At 37.4% G+C, this 25,856-nt stretch overlaps 1 protein-coding gene across 2 annotated transcripts in view; it reads left to right on the top strand.

The window, feature by feature from the left end:
* The window catches only part of PARG (poly(ADP-ribose) glycohydrolase), a 59,741-nt gene that overhangs the window by 29,806 nt on the left and 4,079 nt on the right, over nucleotides 1-25,856 (top strand). For both annotated transcript variants that reach the window (XM_027895952.1, XM_027895951.1), the window contains exons 10-16: nucleotides 8,238-8,317; nucleotides 10,790-10,850; nucleotides 11,478-11,553; nucleotides 13,806-13,953; nucleotides 19,369-19,447; nucleotides 20,207-20,315; nucleotides 24,785-24,890. In XM_027895952.1, the coding sequence (XP_027751753.1) occupies nucleotides 8,238-8,317; nucleotides 10,790-10,850; nucleotides 11,478-11,553; nucleotides 13,806-13,953; nucleotides 19,369-19,447; nucleotides 20,207-20,315; nucleotides 24,785-24,890 (659 nt within the window). The remainder of the gene's footprint in view (nucleotides 1-8,237; nucleotides 8,318-10,789; nucleotides 10,851-11,477; nucleotides 11,554-13,805; nucleotides 13,954-19,368; nucleotides 19,448-20,206; nucleotides 20,316-24,784; nucleotides 24,891-25,856) is intronic.

A 25,856-nucleotide genomic window follows, 5' to 3' on the forward strand; every position in this document is an offset into this window, starting at 1 on the left:
CCCCCCCCCCCACGTGAACGTGCACAGACACACTTGTGCTCTGGCGTAATTAGATTGATAAAATTCCTTACCTCCTCATAAGCCAATCATCTGCAAATGGTGTATTTTAGTTGTGCTTGAAGTGTTCTACGTATTTACATTAAAGGTCAGAGTTTCCCCAGCCGTGTTTCCGTTGTCTCTGTGTCATCATCAGGGGTGATCTGCACATTAAGTCAGATCAATAGGACTTTGTTCTTCAGCGTCCATACAGTCATTTTAAGGCAGTTGTAGAGCTGCATGTTAAAATTAACCTGTCCTTTTTGTTGCAAGTTAACCTAAAGAGATTTTAAGGCCACAATAAGAATTTACTTAAAGATACTCTGATTTATAAGCAAAGCTTAGTGCTTTTTTCCTCACTGCTAACTTGCAAATAGATTTGGTTAGAAGTTTTTCTTCACATCTTCGTTATAATTTAAATATGCTTATTTAAGTTTTAAATGAGGAAAGAGGATGGACCCATTTTCTGCAGCAGAATAATATGGTTCACATGGAATTGTGGATTAGAAATGAGGGTTTGTTTCTTGGTACTTCCATACAAGTCTGTGTAGATCCACCTTAAAGTTATTAGTCTGGATTATATAAAATCATTAGCTTGGATAGATTATTGATCTAGAGCTTTTCTTAGTCCTTGCTGTTAACATAGGTAGTGTTTGTGCTCTGACAGCTGAGATATAAAAACAGTGTTCCCTGTGATCCAGGACACTTGGGTGCGTGTATCATACGAGCTTATACTACATACTAGTTCATATGGAAAAGAAGTGTGGGTGGACATTCATATGCCATACAACTCCATGTGTTTTTCTACCAGTAGTTCACAAGAACAAATAAATGAAAAATACTGTTGATGCGTTAAAAAATATTGATGTTCAGAGCAGTGAAAGAGGACAGGAAAGGTCTGGGAGTAGTTCTGTTTGATTGCACACTTCTAGCTGTATTTTATGGTATTCTTAAAGGACTTTAAGCTATTTTTTTGTTGTAACTTAAACATTTTATAAACCAAGCGGTTAAATTTAAGTTGGATAATTTCTTACCAACTACAGAATAAAACACTGTTAAATAACAGGAGTAAATTCATCTTCTCCTCTATGAACATTTCAGAGCAAAGTCACAATAGTACAGTGAAATACTTGGGGTGTAATACTGCAAACTACTCTTAAATTAAAAAGCCTTGGCAAATTATTAGGTAAATAGTTTCCTACCACAGACTTAAAGCATGACCACTATAAAGTATTAACCATTCAGAATTTTCTGCCCTGTTCCAATCAGTCCTCCATTGTTTTCTGGCTTGGCTTCCTGGTGCTCTCACTCACAGTAAGTTCCAACAATGTTGTTTAGAAGGGGAATACAGCAGACAACCTCTTGCCTTATGGATGAGGTAATGCTCAGCTTCTACTCACATGGGGTAGGAAGCCATTTTTATTTGTGCAAGAGAAAGGATATTGTTGCCAAAGAGGAGAAAAGAAGGGAAGCTGATGTCCTCTGGTTCTTGAGGATTAAAAGTGGATCTTCTTGAGTGTTTGCCAATTTATGCATTTATTTTATAAGTACAGTTTCCTTTTCCTTTATTTTACTTAACCATTTGTTGCAGCAGATCCACAGCCCTACACTCTCTGTACTTTGCGTTTGATAATAAACAGATCAGTGAAGTGGAATAAAAGGTATGACAGGCAGTGGATAAAATAAGAGGGAATGTGTTACTGGAAAAAGCTGCAGACCATAATACTGTGGGGACAAAAGGTTGCTGTGTGAACAATCTGTTATGCCTATCCCTAAGCAGAGAGAGCAGAGCAGCAGCCTCCAAAGCCTTTACATAAAGGCAGGATAAAAGCAAAAGGATATTGAAGAGTAGGGGAGAGAGTACTGCAAGAATATACCGTTTTCTGTTACTGTACATAACCTGACTTAGTTAAAAGCTAAAATGAGGGGGGAGAAGGAAGATGGATAGTATTCTATTTCTTTTTTCCTCCTACCCACCCTATATTTTCTCACCCTTCAAAGTAAGTTCTTTAGTAGCAAGGATGGAGTAAAATGTCATGTTTTCAGCTATTGTTTCAGGCTTGCAGAGATGACAAGGTTTGGTTCAATGCACTGTGTATTTTCAGCTTTTAAAAAAAAGCCTTTTTTGAAGCTGGGTATACTCTAAAGGCAACAGGCAATGACTGAAGTTAAAATGTTTGTGACTTTTTTTCCCCTGTTTATAGCAATGTTTTGATGTAAAGGCTTTGGAGGCTGCTGCTCTGCTCTCTCTGCTTAGGGATGGGCATAACAGATTGTTCACACGGCAACCTTTTGTCCCCACAGTATTATGGTCTGCAGCTTTTTCCAGACTTTGTTCTTTCCTCAGCATAATTCATCTGCTACATGACTGAATGAATGACTTTGCTCTCTGGGTACCAAAAAATATTCTGCTGTGGTTCCCTAACAAAGCAACATTACTGAATGGATGCTCAGTATGATGAGGGTTTTTTTTTCCTTCAGCAAAGGTGGTGTTCCTTGATTCCACTATCCATGTCCTGTCCGCAATAATACAAAAGGCTTCCACCCCTCCCCTCTAGTCCTTGAGACTGAAATACTGAAATTCTTGCCTTTAAAGTTAGTAACACAACTGTGTAAGTTTTCTTGTGTTTTTTGTTCTACAGAGCAGTCTTTTTGCAGACTTCAACTTTAGTGCCTTTTTATAAACTGTGAAATAGTGATGGTTTTTACATTTAAATGCCATTATGTTCCCTCTTTCCTCCAAGTCTTCTCCCGTCTCTAGGTTTGTACATGCTATTAACTACCACATTTTAAGTTCTACCCCTACTCGCCCCAAGGTACAAATCTGTTTGACAAAACAGCAGACACTCAGTGCAAGATACTGAAAATTTACTCAGAGAGACATCACTGCAGCTGTTTGGAAGGAGGGCTGTTCTGTGTGTTAGTATTAACATGTGTCATCTGTGCTTTACCTCTCCTCTCCTGCCTGTTAGCCTTGCCAAACGAGAGGAGGATAAAAAAAAGTGGCCATTCCTCTTTTGCCAATGAAGCACTTGCTTTAATAGTCTGTTGTGACACAGACTGTCTGTTTTGATTATTCATCTTGCTACAGACTGAAAGTCACCTGTGTATAATTAAATACTCAGTAATTTAATTGAATTCTTCCCTTTTGTATTTGGCAACGTTGGGCCTTTTATGATTGTTAAGTCATTAATAACATAATGCATTTCAAATATAGTAGATAAAATGGAATTGGTAGTTTAAGAGCTTTAATATTTATGAATTCTAGTAGGTAGAATGGCATCCATTCAGTGGCCAAACATTGGATCATACTAAAGAGCATAAAATACTACTTCAAATATCAAGTCAAATTTAGAGCGTTCAGTTTTTCTTTTTAAAAACACTACTGTAATATATTTGATGGCAAGAATTTGAGCAGCTTTATGTAAAAATAACCCACCACAAAAGAAAGAATTTACAATTTTATATATCTTATTAATGAATTTTTCATGGAAGTTGCATCCTAGTTGAATGTAGAGCCTGAATTGCATTGACTATCTACATTTATGATGTTAGTTGCAGAGTTTAAAGTATTTTCTTGTGGTGGTAGTTTTAATTAACCTTCTTTGGTGAATAGTTTGTGCTTTAATTAAGGCTTTCATGAAAAATATATTTCTCTTGAAATATACCAAGGTCAAACCATACTTTCTTGCATTTATTTTTTATGAGATGCTGAAATGGATACCATCCACTGTCAGACAAGACTGCTCTCGGATGTTTTTCTTTCCTACTGTTGACCAAGTTATCAGACCTGTGTTAAGACACTGTAGAATTTGGTAATTTAGGAAACTACCTGATTTGGTTATACGTGAAAGCAAAATACAAGGAAAAATCTTGAGTCAGTGTTCTGGAAAGGACATTGGTTTGTCAAGGATCTGCTTTGCTTCTCTTGGGTCTTTGACCTGCTACAGGCCTGTTCTGAGCTGTTGTGTCAAGTTAGAATAACTCCTTTGTTTTCCTTATTCAAAAAACTCCCATAGTTAAAGTGGAGGTGTTAGGGATGTGTAGTAGCTCCCGTCAAAGCTGTTGAATTCATAACTGAACATGGTATATCTGATGACATAAGCCTGGTGGGTCTTTTGGCACCAGTATTCCACTAGGACTGAGTTCTCCGTGTTTATCAAACAAACCTTTAAAGTAACTTCAGGTGGTTGGAAATGAGGGGAAAAACACACTAGTTAAGATATATATCTTTTATGGAATATATAATATATGAAAGGAAATGGGAAACTGTATAGTACATTTATGCAGGAGAATTGAAATCTGATTTACCAGTAATGCAATTTTCTCTCCATAAACAACATCAATTTCACAACACTAATGAATATTCTCTGGGGAACAACATATCTAGTGACTCTGAGAGACGACTGAGATGCATTGCTCTTCTGAAAGTGGTTCTAGATTTTCTGAGTTTACTGGTACTGATCCTACAAAACTCATTCTGTTACGCCTGCCTTGGGTATATGTTCTCATTAGCCATGGATGGAATACTTTAAGTAGAGTATAATTTTCTGAAAAAAAAATTAAAATCAGCATTTGTTTGGTAAATGTGGAAATCCTCTTTAAATAGACAACTTCAAAAGGACACTGTTTATAACGAGTCTGGCATAATTACTCTGCTGTAGTGATTAAGACAGTACTCAATCTGAAGAGTTTTGTTTGCTTAGTAAATAATGCAGTCCAGAACTTAGTTGTACCATGCTGCTGGACATCTTTGGTTCTAGATTCCCCAGGGTAAAACAAAGTGAAATAAAGTGCTTTGATAAACTGTGCTTAGTGTTGGAAATCAAAGCTTAAAAAAATACTTCACGACAAGTATGGTACCGGTTTTGAAAAAGAGGGAGTTTTATGTTTCTCTTCTGTTCCTGGAACTCCACCTTTTTTTAATTATTCCAGGGGGTTGGGAATTGCAGGGGAAAGAAGAGATGTACTCCCTGGTGAGCTGATGCAATCCTAAGTGATGTGGTTATTGGGCCATTCGGCACTATGTTGGTTTTGCCTTTAGGGTGTGTCAGTATGAAATTTCAGTGGTTCCCATTAAGGTTTCTGGCAATTGAGGGTGCTCAGCCATTTAATCAAAATAGCCCTCAATCATATGGAGAGCCATACAAGTTGACAGTAACAGACACAAACATACTATTTCCACTCCTACATGTGTATATATGTCAGGTAACCATAGGCTTGAAATGCAGCAAGGTAGAAAATGCAAGATACTCGGTTTATTTTCTTTTCCAAGTGTTTTGTCATTCTATACCTTCGACTAAAGCTCTGTTTAGTGATTAGCAGTTGTTGAGGTTGAAGGAAATTGTTCAGTACTTTCATTTCTGACTTCCATCCCTGCTCAATCCCTTTACTGGGTGAAATTTGTCTATCCATCCTACTTCCTTATAAGTCCTTCTTTCACTTTTTTTGTAGGAGAAAAATGAGATTTTAGTAAAATGTTTTATACTTGCTAGGATATTATCTTTAGTGAGATCACACTAAAATATAAGAAACCACACAAGTGTATCTTCAGCTATAGTAATGAAGAAAAAGGCACTTTTTAGTACCTGTGGGGGACTTAAGGAAAAAGCACATAGTTAATTGTAGGGATCACAAGTACAAAATTGTGTATCCACAGTTCTGCAAACAGCTCCTATGAAATGCTATGGATTTATGAATGGGAAGTATTCTTTCGTTGTGATCCATACTGCTCTTAATGTTCTTAAATCACATTCCTGTTGCGTCACTGGCAGTGCAGCCTTTGAAGTTCCTTGCAGATTTTCCACTTGCCTCATCTCTGGAAGGAGTTAGGAGCAGGTTCTTTAGAGCTTTTGGTTTCAGCTTTAGAAGGTGGAAATGCTGTTTGAAAATAAAATTGTGAGTTTGAATCTGAGACTGCAATTACAATTTTAAAATGCCTTTTTTTTCCCCACTCTAAAATTTTGTAGGAAAACACTAATGCAAAACAAATGCACATATTTTTTTGTAATAATTATTGAAATGGTATAAACTATTGCCTTGTAACTTTACTATAGGTTTACTGACAGTTGTTTTACATTTTCCCAATATCAGTTCTTACTATTTTTAATATTTTATTTCTCACATACAGGATTTCTCTTCAGAACAGTGTCTGAATATTTGAGAGAGTTGTCATTTTGCCACAATGGCTTTAACAATCTACTTTGTGTTTATGACGTTGTTCACACATCAACTTATGCTTTAAAATCTCTGACTTTGATTCCTTGAATACTTAAGTGCATCTCTGTGGAGTTCTGCTGTGTGATTAACATTGCCACTACTCTGGCCTGGAATCTGGAGAGCCAGTTCATTCAGAGATGAATTTATAGCTATGTTTGGTGGTCAGCTCTGGAAGCTTTCTTAGCTCCTGTCCCTGCCAAATTTAAGTTTTCTGCATGGCAGTGGGAACATCCTGTACAAAGCAAAACAGCTTACATACGCAGTTGCCAGTAATATTTCAATTGCTTCACCTGAAAGTGAGCTTGAAGTGCTTTGCCTTTGATTTACAGTGCACTTCATTTGGATGAGTTCTTTAATTGGAATTAATGGGGTTTGGCCCTGGGTGGTTCTGTCAGGAAATTACGTGGTTTGCACTTAGATTTTTGGGTGTTTTTTTAGTAGGATCTGTATCTCAGTGCTTGAGGAATAATTTTACTTAATATCTTAGTGATGCTTTCATGTAGCTTTAGTCTTTAAAATATTTGCTTCAAAAATAAAATTGCCCATAATGTGACCTAATTGATCATGTCAGAAATACGGTTAAGACATCCATAACTTTGTCACGTTATGTCCTCAGTTAAATTAATGGGGTAGGACTGGGCCGTTTTCAGATCATGTAAAAATCACTTGCATTTGCTGTTGCATTCACAAACATGCCTGGTTTTGGCTTGATCTGACTTATTTCAGGCATAGTTTTTCCAGTTCTGCACTACTTCTGCCCAGTCTGCTCGTTATATGGAATCAGGCACAATGCAGACACAAACCCTCGATAGCACTTGCATATTGGTCCATTTTAGAATAGACTGCAGAAGTCTGGAGTTTGCCCTCTTAAAGCCCTGATTCACTATTCAAATAATAACAAGTTGATAAAATTAACTTCTGTGACTTAATATAGATTTTGGATGAAATCGATCTATTCAGCCTGGATACCTCATAAGAATTTCCAAATACTGAAAAAATCTAGTTCACTTCACTACTGAAAACTGAATTCATCTGACAGAACTCTGGTTTTAAGGGCAGGCTGTTGTTCCAGCACATGGAAACAAATGAATAATGTTGTGTCATTCCTGTACTTAGACTGTTTATTGAGGGGGGAATCTTACATCCTCAGGGCTTTCAGTGGATCAGACATCTTTTAGTGAACTTCCTATTCAAAGGGTATTATTTCTGAAGTCACTGCTGTTCTTCCTTCCAGATAAATTCCGTTATGTGTTGCCAATAACAATGCCTTGTCACTCTGTTGGAAATGAAATTAAGTAATGCGTGTTCAAGTTGCTGGAAGGCAGATGATGCAGTAAAAGTATTTCAGCTAACCTTAAAAGAATACATTCACTTAGGGGCTAAAAATAGGATACTTCTTTTTAATGCTTGGGTTTTTTACAAGTGAATGTTAGAATGCCATTAAAGCCCAGTGGATGGAGCCATTTCTTTTGGGGGAAGGATCTTTAGAAACGCTGCTGGTGCAGTGCATCTCTTGAAAGCAGCACAGTTGCATTCATTGTTCTGTTTAACTCACTGAGCTGAAAGAAGGGTAAGACGTTTGGATCTTGGAGTATTCAGCATACGTGTTTTCACCCCTTGGTCACTTATTTTAATCCAAACCTGTTCACCTTTGAATCTGTTGCAAGTAAAACTAGTAGCTTTTCTGAATGTTGATATTGAAATGACATATTTTTATATTAGAAGATTGGTACAAGTGAGATAGGCAGTCACTTGGCATCTTCATCAGAAACACAGCAAGTCAATAAACTTGTTACTCCTAAAACCTTGTGTTACAGAGGGGATATCTAGAGAGTTTTCTACAGTACAGTATTTAAATGCAAGGCTAATGTGATGTATGCATAATAATTATAAAAAATCAAATTGCAATTTTTAAGCAGCATTAATTACTATGCACTATATCCCTGAAATCCAGTTGATTGCTTTTATTTCTTGTTTTTCAGATTGTTTGAAGGAAGGTCACCAAGAAAGCCTGAGAAACTTAAGACCCTCTTCTGCTATTTTAGAAGAGTCACAGAAAAAAGTATATCCTTTATTCTTTTTTTTGAACTACAAAGCAGATGCATGCAAAATTTAATCCCATTAAATTTAGAAATGGCTGTGCAGCATTATGATGGAAGTGTCTAACAAAAGCCAGCTTGCAAAGTACACTGATATTCATATACATATGATTACCATATACAGGATGTATGCAAGCAAATTCTTGCACAGGGCTTGTTCTGTTTTATTTTCTCTGATAAATATATATATATATATATATACACACACACACACATATATATATGGGGTGTGTGTAAAATCCAGAGATATGTTTTCACCCCCTTGTAGATACATATATGAAAGTGTGTGTGTATATCATTGTGTTATGTGTATAGACATAAATATACATTTTTGTTTGCAGTAAATGCAACTCCTTGCCTCACTGCATCCCAGTGAAAATGTGGGGGGAACTTGGCACCATATACATTCATAAAAATCACAGACTTAAAGATGTGGAGTCATGCTTCACATTTCCTGCAGTATGCAATTCTTTGACTAGAATGTTTGTAGTTTGAGGGATTTTCCCCTACTTGTGTTGACATTTCAGTTATTTCCCTTCTATAGTCCCAAAACAAAGCCGTTGTGAAGTTTGCGCGGTTCAAATAAAAAAGTGGTAGCAAGACATGAGATATCTCCAACTCTTTGAGAAATTAGTGCATAGATCTTCTGTTATTACCATGAATTTAAACGTCTGCACAAGCTTTCACAAGTAGTTGTGGGGTTTTTTTGGTAACTCTGTCATACCTTACATATTGCATTTTTGGGGAGAAAGAGACTTTACTGCAGTAGCATACATCACATCTGCAGCAATATCCTTACTACAGTCTTTTTTAAAGAACCATTTTTTTACATGTCAGCATTTCCCTATTAGGTTCATATTTTCTCAGAATGGTTTGTTTTAAGAGAAAGACAGCTTTCAGCTATTAAATATAAGAAACCCTTTACTTGGTTCAGTCCATCTTCAGTTCATCATTTTAATTCACCACAAACTAAATGCAGCTATATCCTGTTTCAGCTGTCAGACTTTCAGCAGTGTCAGTAGAACTAAATCTCTGAGGTAAAAAGTAAATTATAATCTACGTGTGGGACTGAGAAGAGATATGGTGTATTAGCTTTTTTTAATACTTGAGTTATAGTGTTTTCATGGAAACCAAATCCTAAATTTAGGCAGCTGCCCCTGACCCACTATGCATATGAAATTTGTTGGGAACATGCTTTATGAACCTACCTTATTAGCTTCCCTAAAATTGTAAGTTTAAATAATATTTAATGAGATTCTTGAATGCTTTTTTTCTTCAATTAAAAATTTTTTTATCCTTTTTAATTTTTTTTGTCCCAGCATTTACTAAGACTGAAGTAACTTAGCTCTCTAAATTACTGTAATAATTTTGCAACTATTTTTATTGTAAATAGTAATTAAATTCTGTGTAAAAGAACACAGTGGAGACTGAGGAGTTTGTATTCAAAAGGTGAACGCTTAGTTTGTAAAATGCTGCAACTGATACCAAGAGTTCCCTTCTGGAAAAGCACTTGATTACTTAAAGCTGTGCACTTTTTTTAAGAGCAAGTAACTCTTTTATTCCCTAAATCCCTAAAAATTGTGAAGAAAAGCACAGGACAGTTTAAGGCTTTTAGAAGGATGAGTTTGTGCTTTACATACGGTTTTGAATATTTTCTCAAGCCAGAGCAGTAGACTTATTGCAGCAATTACTCTCAAATGAAGTTTTTTTTAGGATGGCATCGCCTAATAAAAGATTGATATTGCCTTTCTGTTACAAAACTGAACTTTGAGTAAAATAAGGGAAAAAGATGATACTGCATCCTTCCTGCAAAGAGCAACACCTCCTCTTTTTCTCTTGAGGGCAGGAGTCTTTTCCCAGTTCGAATACAATGAATTTCACCAGCATTTTGGCAGGGCCAAAAACTGCTTCATTTGGAATCCACTAACACTGCATCTTTACTGACATAGTAGGACTTTCTTGGAAATATGAGCTGCTGCTTCATCCATCCACAGGTTGAATACTCTGTGGTTTGCCTGTTGGTACTGAACAGTAACTGCTTTCAAATGTGTGCAGCGTTTGAAAAAAACAAAACATTTAAACAAAACGTTACAAAAACCAAGCTTTTTTCTAAGTGGCAGCACATTTTACTTCAACTACTGAGCATTTCTAGTGGTGTTTACTATTAAAGGGAAAATCACTTAAGAAAAAGAAAAATTCTCGAACTGCAAAGCTGAAAGAGAAGTAAATATTTTGCTCTTCATGTTATTTGTCTTTAATTTGAGCATAGGCTGCCAGGGGAAGATTCAAAGCAGCTCTTGAGGAAAATTAATCTCTTGCTTTCTGCAAAGAATGATGATTGTAATTTTAAAAGCTTACCAGTTAAAAAAAAAATGATCTAAGGATTAAAACTCCCCTACTTAATACGTTTTCCTTTGGGGTTGGTTTGCCTGTAGAACCTACGGGATTGGTGACGTTTACAAGGCAGTGTCTCCAGGAATTTCCAGACTGGGAGAGGTAAGTCAAACATCCTGTTAATGCAAGAAATATCTTAAATCTATGATAGCTGAATCTCATTCATTTGGAATTGAGTCAGGCCTGGAAGAACTACAGAAAACAATATTTGCTATGGATTGTTGCAGAAAGGAGCACAAAGGGAAGTGAGTGAACTGCCACGAGTAGTTTGTGTCCTGATTTGCCCATAAAGCCCACAAGTCTTATAACTTATCTTTGGTACTGTTGCTTGAGTGGGGAAAAAAGAGAGAGATGACTTGATTTAAGAAATAACAGGAAATATGACAAAGTATGGTTGATAACCAGCATGAACACAAGTGTAGCAGTTTTCTTGGTTAGCATGTTAATGTGGGACAAGAAAAACATACAACTCCAGTTTCCAGTTTGGAGGTTTATAGGGAAAGAACTGGAGAAACTGAACAATTTACTATGTTAAACCTTTACAAATTGTTTCTGAAAGGCAAATTTATATTCTTTAATCCATCAGGATTTATGTTTTTTTTTTTAAACCACCTTATGTTTAAGGTGTGTAAGAAATTTGGGTTTGGAAAAGTTTTGTTTTAAAATGGATGCTTTTGTGTGGAGGTTCTGTAATTGTCCTTTCTGTACAATATTTTTCCTCAATGGTAGATCTCAGAAAAAACTATCTAGATTGCATGTCACTTATGAAGGCACCATCGAAAGCAATGGACAAGGTATGCTACAGGTAAGTGCATGTAAGAGCTACTGTGGCTTTGTGGCATGTTTTTGTTGTACTTCTGTGGGCTACCAGCTTAACGAAGTTATTTGTTTACCCTCAATTGACTTAAATGGCCAGATGTTATGCGGTGTAAAAGAAACTTGAAAATTAGTTCCATGGGCAGTTCTTACACTGTCAGTGTTCCCCAGCTCCAGGTAGCACATGTACCTGGTACAGAAAGGGCTGACAGAAAATCACAAGCCCTGGACAGCTTCAGGTCTTCTGGTTCAAGCCAGGATCGAAGATTGACAAGATAAAAGATTTAGGCTGTGATCTTGATGACTTGTCAAGGGTTTCAGTTTGTTTTTAAAAAATTGTTCTTGTGCCCCAGACAGCGACCAGGTCAGTGGTTCAGGAGACTTTCTTGCTGCTGCCAGCACCACTGTTTCAGTCTGGGAGACAGTCAGCAGAAGAAATTCGTAAGAGGATGTCCTGTCCATATCTATAGGAAGGAACACATTTGAGTTTTCAAAGTAGTTGTTTGCTTTCTGCTTTTCTTTAAAAAAATAGACTGCCTTCTAGAGTTTTTTTACCAAAAAACCCCAATCAAACAAACAAAAAGAAAACTGAAATCCACAAAACAAACAAACAAACAAATTGGAACTTCCTTAGCAGGAACAAGTACTGCATAAGAAGAGGAGTAGGAAGAATAGGAGGACATTTTTTTTCTGCAATGCTTTTTGCTCAGACTTTAAAATGTCTCATGACTTTATGAAACATGAGCACTTGAATGTGTATTGAAATTATTAAGAACTCACCCACTGCTCAATAATAACCATTTTTGTGGCATTGCACTCTGTAGAAGTGAGTATTGCCTAGGATGTGATATTTTTCCTCCTGACTATTTCAAGTCTTATCAAGCAGAATATCTCTGCTCAGATGAAGAGCAGTCACTCCAGGAGGGAGCAGGATGACCAAGGCAGGACAATGCAGGAGTCTCCAGTGACCCCAGCTCAGCTGGCTGGTACAAGCAGAGCAGGAATAGTGACAAGAACAGTTCCTGCTGACTTGCTGGTGGCCATCAGCCAAAGGTGATGAGTCAGGGCACCAAGGACAATCCGAGACATCCAAGCAGGGACATCCAAGCACCAGCAGGGACAGGGCTGGGCTGGGCCCACACATGATGTGTCTCAGGCAAGCTCCAGGACAAAGGGATGTGTTTGTAGCATGGGCCCAAGGTGGGGTTACTCAGCACAGTTAAAGTGCTTTTGGGGCCCTGGCACACTGAACATTTGAGTAGCTTTCATGTAACTTTTTTTTATCATAGTCAAGTTCAGTAAATCTCAAACAACTGGAAATGTGTTGGTATTTCCAGGATAGACTAAAGGAGCACCTGCTGCTGTAGTGGCTGGCTCTTGGTGTGCTTTAGACTTGCCTCTGACTCCTGATCAGTTTGTAATTACACAGGTGTTCATGTCAGTCCAGCAACTTCTCTTCTCCTCCTGTATATGTGCTCTTATCAGCTATCTAAATAAAAACCAATAAAAAGCTATTAGCATTTGAAAGATGAAGTGACTTTTTAAAATGGTAAATTTCTATGGGCAGGTAATTTGCATAAATAGTAATTACTGAATAAGCAAAATCTTTTTAAAACTGTTGTTTATATGAAGCTGTAATTGCAAAATATGTACTATTGTAGCAAAAAATAGTCCAGAGCTTCTCCGTGTCAAGCAGAAACTTTAATAGTCAAAATTACTTGCCTTGTTCAAGTGCATTTCAAGGAGAATTTGTGAGGGATTCTGTTAGTGCATTTCAAGGAGAATTCATTAGAGGGGTTTTTGGGTATAGAACAGTTACAGGGCAGTACTAATCTAAAAATTCTTCAGTGTGGACAGCTGGGGCAGAATGATTTTTCAATATCCGTAAAAAGCGAAAAGACTGCTGTAATTTGCTGTTTTCATCTTTCACATTTTCTGAAATGTGTCTTCTTCTTAAATATGTGCTTTTCAAGGAAAACCCACAAAACCTGGATTCAGAGTATTTGAGATGCAAAACTTGTTTTGCAGTGTGATGTCTCACTTAAGTTTTCTGAGAAGGGGAATGGAAAAAAAGAGAAAGGAATGATTGTGTTAATCAGTCCCTCTGCTTGTATTTTTATGTGATAGCGGCAGATTTTAACAGAATTATTGAAATTGTACAGGACTTTATTTACCTTGGTAAATGAAAGGATTTTATGCTATTTGCTTATCTCATAATCCCCCTGAATATTTTTTTGTTAGGTTGATTTTGCAAACCGTTTTGTTGGAGGTGGTGTGACCGGGGCAGGACTAGTACAAGAAGAAATTCGGTTTTTAATCAATCCAGAACTGATTGTATCAAGGCTCATCACTGAAGTCTTGGATCACAATGAATGTCTTATCATCACAGGTTAGTCTTTGCAGAAAATGTTTCACATCTAATTCTGATTTTATATATAGAAAACATATTTCAGGTTGGAGTTTAGTATGTTCAAATGCTGTAGGGATAAAAAAAAAAAGAAGGAAAAAAAAGTCAGTACTCATTTGACAAAGAGCTTCCTGCTTTATCCCACTCCTTAAGACCATGTTCCAACAGATGCTTTGTGAAAGAAGCAAAAAGAATAAAAAGTGAGAGCAAGCAGATAATTTTTTTATCCTCAGTGTCTGTATCTAAAGATGCTGTTGGACAATAGAGGTGACAGCCACAATTACCAGCTGTTAGCTGGTCCCACCTATCAGAGGGTAATGCTTCTGTTAAAGGATGGGGAATTTTTGTCCCTGTCTGGAATTTGTAACATTTCGTGTGATCAGTGGGACTGAAAACTCTGAGAAGAGGAACTGCCTTCTGGTTACCTAAAAGGGGAGGAAGCGGAAGAGGAGACAATCAGCATCCATTAAAAAAGGGTGGAAAGTCAGGAACTGTCTCTTAAGGATTTTGATCCTGTAAGTTACACACATGTGTTTGTATTGCTTGTAAGTTAGTTATGAGTTTGCAATTACAACATCAAAACCCAACTGCATCTCCAGTATGTTGTTGAGGGGCTGTGCATGTCCAGGGCTTTGCTGAAAGGGATTTCCTTTTTCTGTCCACCTCTGTCATAGAACTTGGAATGTTTTATTATCCGTTGGATCAAAATAGTGACATTGGGTCTTTTGATGTAAACTGTTAAGAACTGGAGCGGCCCAGGTCGTGGTGTGTGTGTGTCTTGGTTCTATACATGAGAACAATGAGCATTTCTCAGGACTGAAAAATAAAATTATGCTGTAATACTTTATTTACTCTAAAGAATAGCTGTAAAGAAAAAACAGATGACCAGAGAGATCCTTTTGGTAAATATTGTAGTAGACTGTATTTGTCAATCTACTGTAGAAAAATGTTGGGATTAGATATCTGAGCTGTCTCAAAAATCAAGAGTTTGTATAGGTTTTAGAATACAATTCTTGGAAAAGTCCATCTATAGCACATCTTCCTCTTACATGCATCAACACGAGAAAATTGAACTTAAATCTTGCAAGTCTTACTTTGTCCTGAGTTATTGATTGTACTGGGCAGAACATCTTTTGTTTTCGGTGTTATACTTGGTAATCTTTTTAAGACAGTGTTTTATTTTATTTCTCCACCCTGCCAGAATTAATACCTTTTCTGTGAAAACTTTTTGATAAATTGGCTTTTGTGATTACCTTTTAAAAAATGAGTCAGAAAAAAAATTCTTGGCTATCAAAACTTCTGTTGTATATTTTGGATATGCTACTGTATTAACATATCGAACCACTGTCCTCTGGATGAAGGGGGTAAAAACAGAGCCCAACTGTCAGTCTGAGTAATAACTGATGGGGGAGAATTCTAAATGAACATTTTGAAAGACCTTCTTCCATTCCCCTGCAAAAAAAAAAAAAAAAAAATAGTTGTTTTACATGGACAAATAAAGGTGAGGATGTTTTTCCACTGCAGCAATTTTTAGTTTTCTTGAGTACATTACGGTGTTTTGCGATTAGTATTTGTGATACAGTGTTCTTCACTAATGGAAATATCCATTCCATCATTTTTATTTAATCCCTGGACCTCTTCCACCTTGGTGCTTAGCCAAGTCTCCCGTGTCACAATCCTCCTGATAAACTACATTCTTTGTGATGCATCTTGACTCAGAGGCCTAATGGGTATAACTGTGCAGCTTAAATTTGCAGAGGAGTCCAAGAAATTGGGAGCTAAATTAAATTTGTTGTGATTGCACAGTATCTGGTTAATATCACTGCTGTAATGAATATGGAACTGGTCAAGCAAACAGTCGAGCTCTTCAGCACAGACATCTACCTACAGAAATGTCAACAGCAATGCCAGAGGTTCCCACAGCTGCATTTCTGGCAGAGATGTGAATGAGTATGAGTGGTTTTCATTCAGGTTTTTTTAATGCTATTTTTCCCCTGTTTGAGCTCACATGTACTCAGGCAGCATTAAGAGCAACGAAGCTGTGTTCTGTGTTTGCTTTAAATCTGCAGATGGCCAGTCTGGACCACATCTTAGCTATGCATTTTTAGAGACTTCTGACCACATTACCAGGCAGTAAATGAGATCAGATAATTGGTTCAGCTGAAAATTTACTCATGGGAAAATAGATTTTCAGCTGGATTTAGCAGGCTGATCATGCCAGTGTCAGGAGAGCCAGGAGACTTATGGTGGTGCAAGATAAGGATTGGAAAAACTGATTGAAAGGGGAAGAAGGACCCTCCCCTCACTTTGGACACTAAATGTGCCTTTATGTTGGTGACTACAGAACTATACTCTTGCAATTTTCACATGTACTTTTTATTCAGTGCTAGTGGTACTGCCTCTCCAGAGGTAGAATCTCTAGCTCATAAGAAATACTAGAGGAACACTATGGTGAGTTTTTTCCAATCCCTGGGAACATTATAATACTGTAATATGTATGCAAATATAAAGCTAGGCTGGGGAGCCTGAGAAAGGTCTATTTATTGTTAGTAATAGTTGCAAATCTTTCTAGGTTGATGAGACCCCATCAACACCAACACTTGGCAGTTTCACTTTTTGTTTAATGCTGTAACTTTTACCAGTTTCACAAAGGATAGATTTTTGAATGGTACTTGTGTATAGATTTTTTTGACTTTAGGTAGGCTTTTTAAGGGTTTGTAGCTTGTTTTTGAAGTAGTGATGGAACTCTGCTATTATGCATTATTTGTGGTTTGCCTTTTCTTACCCCTTTATTTTGTTTAATAGGAAGAAAAAGGATTCACCAGAAACATTAGCAGTTTATCCCGAACTGCTTCTGTTCTCCCAGCAACAAAAGTTTTTATCCCAGTAGTTCACAGGAAGAAGTGCTGCCAGATGAATAATCATTTTTGTCTGACAAATTTCCAGAGCTTCACTTATGAAAAGTCATTGATTTTCATTAACTTTGGATTTCTGGGACATGACTTCGGAGTTTGTGTGATTTCTTTGAGTTTCTCTGCTATTGATTTTTTTATATATGTGTGTGTGTTTGCTTGTTTGCTTGTTTCCTGGTGCCTTTGTCATCAGACACTGCAATGCCATAAAAATTAATGAAAACAATGAACCTTGAAAAAGCCAGCTTAATACTTTAACTATCACTTAATCTATCCTGGTACAATATCTTGATGACCTAGTGTTTTCTTTCCACATGTTAGACACAAAAGGAAATGCTTCCTTTTTGAAGGTTGAAGTTTTGTTAGGTTGTCCTCTAAAGAGAGCTCTCAGAAAAGTCACATATTTCCCTTGTCTGTCTTTTCTTGCTGTATGCTTGGGCACTTTTCCCAAGCATATCAGTAAAACTGAATTTTATGTACGTCAGGAAGAGTCTTGCTGAAGGTTGGTAGCCTGCAATTCAATTAGAAAGCTGATTTCTGAATATTGAAGCTGTTTGTGGTTGTCCTGTGTACGAGGGCACGGATGTGTGTGAATATATGGGAATACTCTGTCATCCACAGTTTTGAAATGGTTTTATATCAGGAAGTGAACTCTTGGTGAGGAATCTTTTACCATCCCACTCATTTTGCGTAGCAACTTCTCAAAATAGCCTTGAGTGGGGTTTGTGTGCCCTCGGTATGATTAATCATCTAGACAATTCTAAATAAATAATGAGTGGATAATAGGACAGATGAGTTAAAGAAGCACTGATAAATCTTGGCAGTTAAAATTAATAAGGATAAATGGGGAAAATGTCTTGAAGGATATACATAATTTTAAACAGTTTTTAACAGCTTGTTTCCTATGCTTGAGACTACTGAAGGCAAACATTCAAATTCCCTTGTCAGTGAGGTTTAAAGTTAATAGTTTTATGTTTTTTATTGTTCAACTGTAATTGTATTTTTATTTAGAGATTGGAAAACTAGATTAAATTTAAATATTTGTATTCTCAGGGTATTGATGATCTGCAAAATAGTTAGGCACTACTCTTGTCTTAATCAGATGTTTTGTGCTGTCAGCTTGCACTTCTTTCTAAAACCTATTTTTTCCTGTTTATAGGCATAGCTGGTGTCACTAATTAAGGGGTTGCTCAACAGTTCTCTTCTTACTCTTACCGTTTATAACTTGTGCCAAATTATAGCTGTTTGAACTGAAATTCTCCCAACAAGTTACCTTTTTCAGTCCCTACTTCCAAAATTCAGCTGGTGTGAGCTCAGAACAGGGGAAAAGTGATTTTTCTGTGGCATTACTTCAGGAGTATTTCTTTGAAGTGTTTGTGAAATCCACAGGTTTTGAAGCAAGTACTGAAGCTCTACTAAATGAGGTGAAAGAGGCAGCCTTTTAGAAATTATCCTTGTTCTCATTTAAGATGTGCTCCTTCTTGGTCTTGGGATAAACCATTCAAAAGGAGTTGATATACCAGAGCAGAGTAACTGAAATTACTGGTGGCCTTAATAAGCTTTCTGACACCCCTTCATGCTTGACAAGATACCCTGTGGGACCTTTTCAGGAGCAGCCAAGTGTGTTCCAGACCGTGTTTTCTTGGGTCCTTGTTCTTTTACAGAGGTGGCTTGGGGTGTTGACCACTGCAGCTGAGAGCAGTGGCCTTTAGTCCAGTCAGTGCCATTAATTGCTGTGAAATCCGTCAGGAGCCATAGTGCAGAAATGATGCTGAATAAACATAAAACAAAAGGGAAGAGGTGTACTGGGCAGTGAGACTACACAGCTTTAACAGTCCCAGCTATACTTGTGTAAGGTTGCCCTCAAGAGCCTGTAGGGCAACAACGTGGGTAACACTGGCATGTTGGAAATCTGTTTGGTTTCTGACCATCAGGGTTTTCTTCAGTTTTGTTACAGTAATAAAATGTATAAACATGTAGCTCTCCAAATACATTTGAATTTCTTTATATTTTTCTTCTCATGTTTCCTAAATTGTCAGCCCAGATGTTTGCTAAACTGTGTTGAAGTGGGGCTGCCCCATTCTTGATGGCAGAGTGGCTGTGTTACCATTGTGTTTACATGCAGTAGCCTCAAAAAAAGAAAGGCAAGATGCCATCACAGTCCTTGTTAACCACATATTAGCTGGTAAAACTTCAAAGATGTCAGGCAGTTTATTGAGAAGTTATTGAACTAGAGAGTGGTGAAGTTGAAAACTTTGTTGCTGTATCCTGGACAGCAGGCAGATCTGCACTTGTAATGTTCTGTGGTGGATGTTCCTTCTCACCTGTGGGAAAGGAGCTTTACAAGAAGATCTTGTTCTCTATTTTCCATTGCTTCTGGGAGCTGCATGTTCATTGGGAGAAGCAGTGATTCCTATCAGAGTTTCACCAAGTGAGAAAAATATGTACATATTTTATAAGTAATGTGGAAAATCATTTGTTTCAGGTACTGAGCAGTACAGTGAGTATACAGGCTATGCAGAAACTTACCGGTGGGCAAGAAGCCATGAAGATAAGACCCCAAGGTAAAGTTTAAGTGAAGGAACAAATAAATGTTACAGATTGGATAACTTAAGTATTTCCTAGCATTTGCCTTAATAGAGTATTTGACTGCTTGGTGCTGCTCTCTTCAGTAGAGCAAACAAGTTAAGAAAGTTATATCATTAATAATGAGATGTAAATGCTAACAAGTGGTACCTGACCATATGTCAGTTCTTAGACCAACATATTTTATAGTTGTATATATTTAATCCACATTTTTGTTAAGATACTGACTGAACTGTGGATTGTAATGTCACAAGGAGTTTGACAATGATACCTCAAGTGCAACTGGGAAGTTTATGTATGGCAAAATAAGATTTAATATCATGAATCTAAGTAGAGAGCTCTGAGCTCTTGAATTTGTTTCTCCAACAGTGTTGTTTCAGTGTATACAAAATATTATTCATTTGGTACAGAAACATACACAATGTACTCATTTAAATGTGAGAGGAAGACAGGGAGACACTGACCTTGCAGTGTTCTGACATACTTAATAAATGGTGCTGTGTAATTGGATTTGTTTCATGTTTATGCCCAAATTTGTAGTGCAACCTGTCTCGCTTCTGATGCTTCTTTCCTTCCCAACCCACAGACAGAGAGCACTCCGCTGTCTGTTATGAGTTCACCTTTTTAAGTGCTTCTGACAGAGAAGCTCTGCAGAGAACTACTCATTTTGAGTTATGGTTATATGGCCAATATTAAACAACTAATGTTATCTCCTTTTCTTCCCTCTCCAATTTTAGGGATGAATGGCAACGCCGCCACACTGAAATTGTTGCTATAGATGCATTTCACTTCAGACGTTTCCTTGATCAGTTTAGTCCGGAGAAAATTAGAAGAGAGCTCAACAAGGCCAGTAACTTCTTAAATCAGCCTGCAGTCTAATGTTTGTAGAACCTTTTCAAATATTTTTGTATTACTGTCTTCAGCTAAGGAAGTTCTTGCTTAGTTGTGTCTCATAAAAAAAAGGTGAACTTCAGGGGTTTGTTATCCAATGTTAAACATAAGATGGTCAAATGTAACTCTTGTCCTTTGATACCCTATTCAAAGATATAAAATACTTTCAAAAATATAAATGGAATTTGGATATATGTTTTGTTAACTCCTCCCTGTCCTGCTTCTAAATGACAGGCTGTGAGTTGGAGTTCTTCGGCAAGGAGAAGAGAAGGCTTCAGAGAGGCTTATTTCATCCTTCTAGAACCTAAAGGGGGGCTTAAAAAAAGGAGAGAGAGGGACCTTTTATACAGGCAGATAGTGACAGGACAAGGGTTTTAACTGAAAGAGGGCAGGTTTAGATTAGATATTAGGAAGAAATTCTTTACTGTGAGAGTGATGAAGTTACTAGAACAGGCTGGAAGCTGTGGATGCCCCATCCCTGGGAGTGCTCAAGGCCAGCTTGGATGGAGCCCTGAACAACCTGATGTAGTGAATGGCATCCCTGTCCATGGCAGTGGTGTTGGAACTAGATGATCTTTAAGGTCCCTTGCAACCCAAACTATTCTGTGACTCAAATTATGGTATTAAGTTCTTTTCCTATAATTTGTTCTGTTGAATCCCACTCAGCCATGCAGTCAAGGTGGAGAAGGAGGTGCCTCATGTTTTAACATGGTGACAGTTCATAGATGGGGTGCCACTTCCTTTTTTTCCGCCTTTCTTCTCTGCTCTTGGGGTATCGATGTATTACCTGGGAGTTTATCTTTTCATATGTTGATGACTTCTTGAGTTCAGATCCAGCTGCTCATAAATCCCTGTTCTTTATTTTCACAATAGCTGTAAGGGCTGTTGCAACTGGATATGTGTATATACATGCCAGTTAGAGCTTACAGTGTTCAGAAGACTGATAAATCAGGCCAGTTTTAATCCTTTAAACAGAACTTCTAGGCTGACATTCAAGACCAGCACACTTCCTACTAATTATTATAAACCATTATCAGTATGTATTCAAAGTTGTCAGTCCTTGACCTTGCCCTGAGTTATCTGTGTGTATACAGAACTGCACTTGGTCCTTGATAGTCTCAAACATCAAAGTTGACAGGTTGAAGAGCTCTTTGACAAGGGAAGTGGGACTGTGGTAGGCATTTTTTTCCTGTACTTTGCCCTTGCTGTTTTGGGATTTTGTCCTTAAAGAAGATATTTGAGATGGTTCCCAGCCCTTGGTTTCTGCCCTGGACTATGTTCTGCATAATGCTTGGGAACACTGGGTTACTTTCCCAAGCCATTGCAGGTGCTTTAACATTTGCATGGCTGAGATTTTCCTGTTACTTGGTTTTCTTGTTTCACTGCTGCTCTTTAGTTGAAGTTAAAGCAGTCTTTCCCAGGTTTTGAGGTTGTACTTTTTCAGTGACTAGTAATTGCTATCAGCGAGCTGTTTATAGTTAAGAGACCTTTAGGTTTCAAGCTGTGCCCATGTTTTCAAGGCCTCTGCTCTTATCCCCCCCCCACAAATTTTATCTCCTAACATGCTGTATCTGGACTCAGTCTCCAGTTCACACAGCGATTTCTCCTTAGCTAGTAGGAGGGCCTTGCCTGGCTGGTGTAAGGCATAGGTGGTGAAAGGTGTGTGGCCTCTTACAGCAATGGCAGTGCTATTTTTACTGAGCAGTTGAGTACAAGAATGGTGATTCAGTTCTGCTGTATTATTGCGCTTATGTTTGGGTTCAGAATGTGCTAATGAGGAAGTCTCCTTAGTGTGTCCCTCTACATTTGGAGATGAATCATCTGCTTTAGCTTGGGTGCTGAAGATAAGGGCTCTGTGCTGCAGGTGTTATAGCCTCCTGCTTCCTGTAGTATAGGAGGGTGTAGAATAATATAGGGTGTATTTTAAACAAATTCAAACATAGAAGCACAGTGCCCTGATTCTCAGCCAGAAAGGGAATACACCCCCTCAAGATGATGTACAGTGCTGATGGACTAATTTAATTTACTTGTAAAACCTTAGCCTCTTGACTAAAGTAACATTCATCAGCTTGTTTCTTCATGGGTGATAATGAAATTAGCCCTGAAAAAGACAGTTAAGTACATTTTGGGAACTTCACTGATATCTTAGAACAAAATTCAAATTACCTACATCAGCGAATTTATGATCTGCCTGCAATTTTCAGTTTCATTGAGCAAGTTTTGTTTTTTGAAATAAATTATGGTAGATCTCTGCAACTTTTATAAAGTGTATTCGTTTGGCTGGTGTTGTTTTATGAGGACTAATTGATATTTATAGAAAATTTTAAGCCTGAGGTAGTTCTCTGCTTTTAAAAGTAAAAATTTCATCAAGCTTATTGGAGTTTCTACGGTATTTTAATTATTCAAATATTTTTTCATGTACTGTGGTGATGTTTTCCATTTTATTTACTATTAACTTTAAGAGTTTTCTGTGGGTAAAAGCAAGTTGATGGAATAAGCTGCAACTGCATTTTTAATATGATTTAATAAATGAGGACCCAGTAAGCACAGTATATGCAGACAGGCTCTGAAATGCAAATGTTAGTAAACAGAGCTCAGGATCCAGAAGTTCTTTTGTTTGTCTGTTGTTTTGTTGGACACTATGAAATTATTGAGAACAACCTCAAATGATTCTTCTTACAACGTGTATCTTTTTATAAGCATGTGTGATTTCTCTAAGATTGTTTGTCTTAAAGAACCAGATGTTCATTCCCAGTTAGTTTTCTCAAAAGTTAGATGTCTGAGGCTGACCCTTGTTTCTGGTATAACTCATACCCAGAACACAAGGTTTATGTTTCTGAAGTCAGTTGTTCAGAGAAAGAAAAAAATAAATCATTGTATCTGATTTCAGCATTAAGGTTTGCAGATCTGTGTGTAAGACTTCTCACTGTCTTTGCTACCCCTTGAAATGATTGCCTAGCAATGATTTCTCCAGTTAAAGTTCTGCTTTCCAAATCCTAAGGAACAACTGACCTATAACTGAACTGGCAATCCCACTCATAAATGTCATTAAGACTGTTTTTATAGCCCCCAATTTTAAAAAAAAGCTGCAGCTTATTTGACAAGAAATGCTTCCCTAAGAATTATGGTATGCACAACATGTTTCAAATGGTGCTGAGTGTGAGAATTGTATGTAAAAGTTTCATATGAAAACAACCAATTGTAAGCATCACACAACTTCTAGTATATGTTCTCTCATATTATTTAGAAGTTGTTACAACTTAAAACCAGATTAATTTATGTAGTACAAAAGTAACAGCTTTTCTGCTTCTGATATGGAAGTAACTCCTATAAAGCTGCACAGAAATCTTCCACATTCCTGTATTCCTAAGTGAAATCTATCTAAAATACTGATGCATTGTCCCTTTAAAAAAAGGGGAATGAGTTTTCTTTATCCTTTATTTCCTTTGAAAAATCATATGGGAGCACTCACTTAGATATTTTTCGTCATTGCTGTTGAAGTCCTCCCAAGTATTTGCTGATGACTTATTGTGTCTGAGAAGAGAGGGTTTTTTCTCCACGTCCTGGTGACTTGAGAAATACATGCCCATTAAGTAAAAGCTGAAAAGAAAATGGCATCCTGTTGCAACACCAATCCATTTCCCTTCTGGGAGGATGGACTTTGAAGAATTATTGTCCTCAGAGCCGGTGCACTGGCTTGCTTGGCCCACAGTTTTGGTGCAAACTTGCTTTGGACATTAATCACACTAATGGCTCTGACTTGAAAGAGCTGCGTGCACCTGATGGTGTGTAAGTGCTCCTTATGCAAACTCTGAATCAGGGCACTCTGCTACATTATAACTGAATTATAACAGAAGACTGAATTTGCAGCTTGGAGTGAAACTGTGGGTACTTCAGTCTGTATTAGACATTTGTACCAATTCAGTGCATTTTTGTACTCTTGAAAAACTTCCCAAAGGAATTTGTCTTTTCCTCTATACATGGAAGCACCTGCATTTACTCAAGGTTTATTAGTGAATACCACACTTTCTCCTCCTACCCTCATTTGTTTCTTTAGACCTGTACTGGACACAGCAGTTCAGCTGTTGTGTAAACTAAACAGGCCAAAAAGCAACAAACATGGTACCATCTACTGTTAGTTATTCTCTGCTCTGGATATCCTGATATGTTTCCTGTAGCTGTGATGAAATCCCTGGGACTCAGCATCTGTATCTTAATTTTTAATTTGGATCCAAATAAGGCAAGATTCTTCCTGCCTTAAACGTTTTTGTTATTGATCTTAAAGGAAGACTAATGGTATACTGAAGTAGTTTGAATTTGGCATTGCTAGAAGACAATACTGGGTTTTGCTGTCATCTTAATGTTTGGAAGTATTGCACCAAATTGCCTGTCAAATTCATCTTCTGCCTCTTGTTTGCATGCAGGCCTACTGTGGCTTCTGTCGACCCAACGTTCCACCTCAACATCTCTCTGCAATAGCCACAGGAAACTGGGGATGTGGTGCCTTTGGAGGGGACTCCCGATTAAAAGGTAAATTGTAGAAATTTCCTCACATCCAGATGAATCAAATAACTTAGATTTTGATCCTCGGCCATATGTTTTCGTTCAAGTACATTTTTTGGTTTTATCCTAATATATTTTAGCCAAGAATTGGAATAATATTTAAACTGTCCATAGAACTGGTTCATTAGCTTTGATCTTTAGGCCATGAGTGATGTGGCCTTAAACAATAAAAAAGCACACTGCTCTTTTCAGTTTGAAGTTTGAGGTAAGTATGTGATGGTAAAATGCCAGGTTTAGAGGGACCTGTAGCACTGAAACCTTCAAAAGCACAGCCACACAGTTTTAGCTCTCAAAAGAACACGTTCATTGCAGTTGTCAGTCATATAAATCAGTTGGCCTTTCTGGAGCAGACTTTTTAGCTTATGCCTGAAATTCATATCTCAGCAGAGCTCTTTTAAAGTACCTGGTAATTTGCAAGGCTTCACAAATTTTCTGGCAATGCTTAATGTTTAGTTTTGCTCCTTAATATATTGCTGTATGCCAGAGAGGTTTCCAGTCACTCAGACATGCTTCTTTCTTTCCTGACTTGCCTGTTATATCACTCACTTTCTCATGTTCTTTTATGTTTAATTAGAGTATTTATAATGCAGCAGATATCACATGCCTACATTTATTTAAGACCTTTTCCATCAAGTCAAGAACTGATGGATCCTGACGTGTAAATTGATATCCTGACTCATATAGTTCTAAGTAGAAATGTACATTTTTCTTGTTTCCAGACACTTGGAGAGTATTTAAAATTTTCTTTTCTGAATGGCTTTAAGTAGCTACATTGAGACAAACAATCATCAGGCTCCCAGCTTCATTAGCTTTCTTTCTTAATGTGTTATATTCATTGAGCATCTATTTTTTTCTCAATGCTCATTGATTTCCTGACAGTTGTTTTTTGATTTCCATTAGATAAAATGGGCTGCTGAGTGCAGATTGTCAATA

This window comes from Empidonax traillii, unplaced genomic scaffold (genome assembly GCF_003031625.1).
Source record: "Empidonax traillii isolate 1590-97213 ecotype Southwest subspecies unplaced genomic scaffold, ASM303162v1 scaffold475:size860808, whole genome shotgun sequence".
In the NCBI taxonomy this organism is placed as follows: domain Eukaryota; kingdom Metazoa; phylum Chordata; class Aves; order Passeriformes; family Tyrannidae; genus Empidonax; species Empidonax traillii.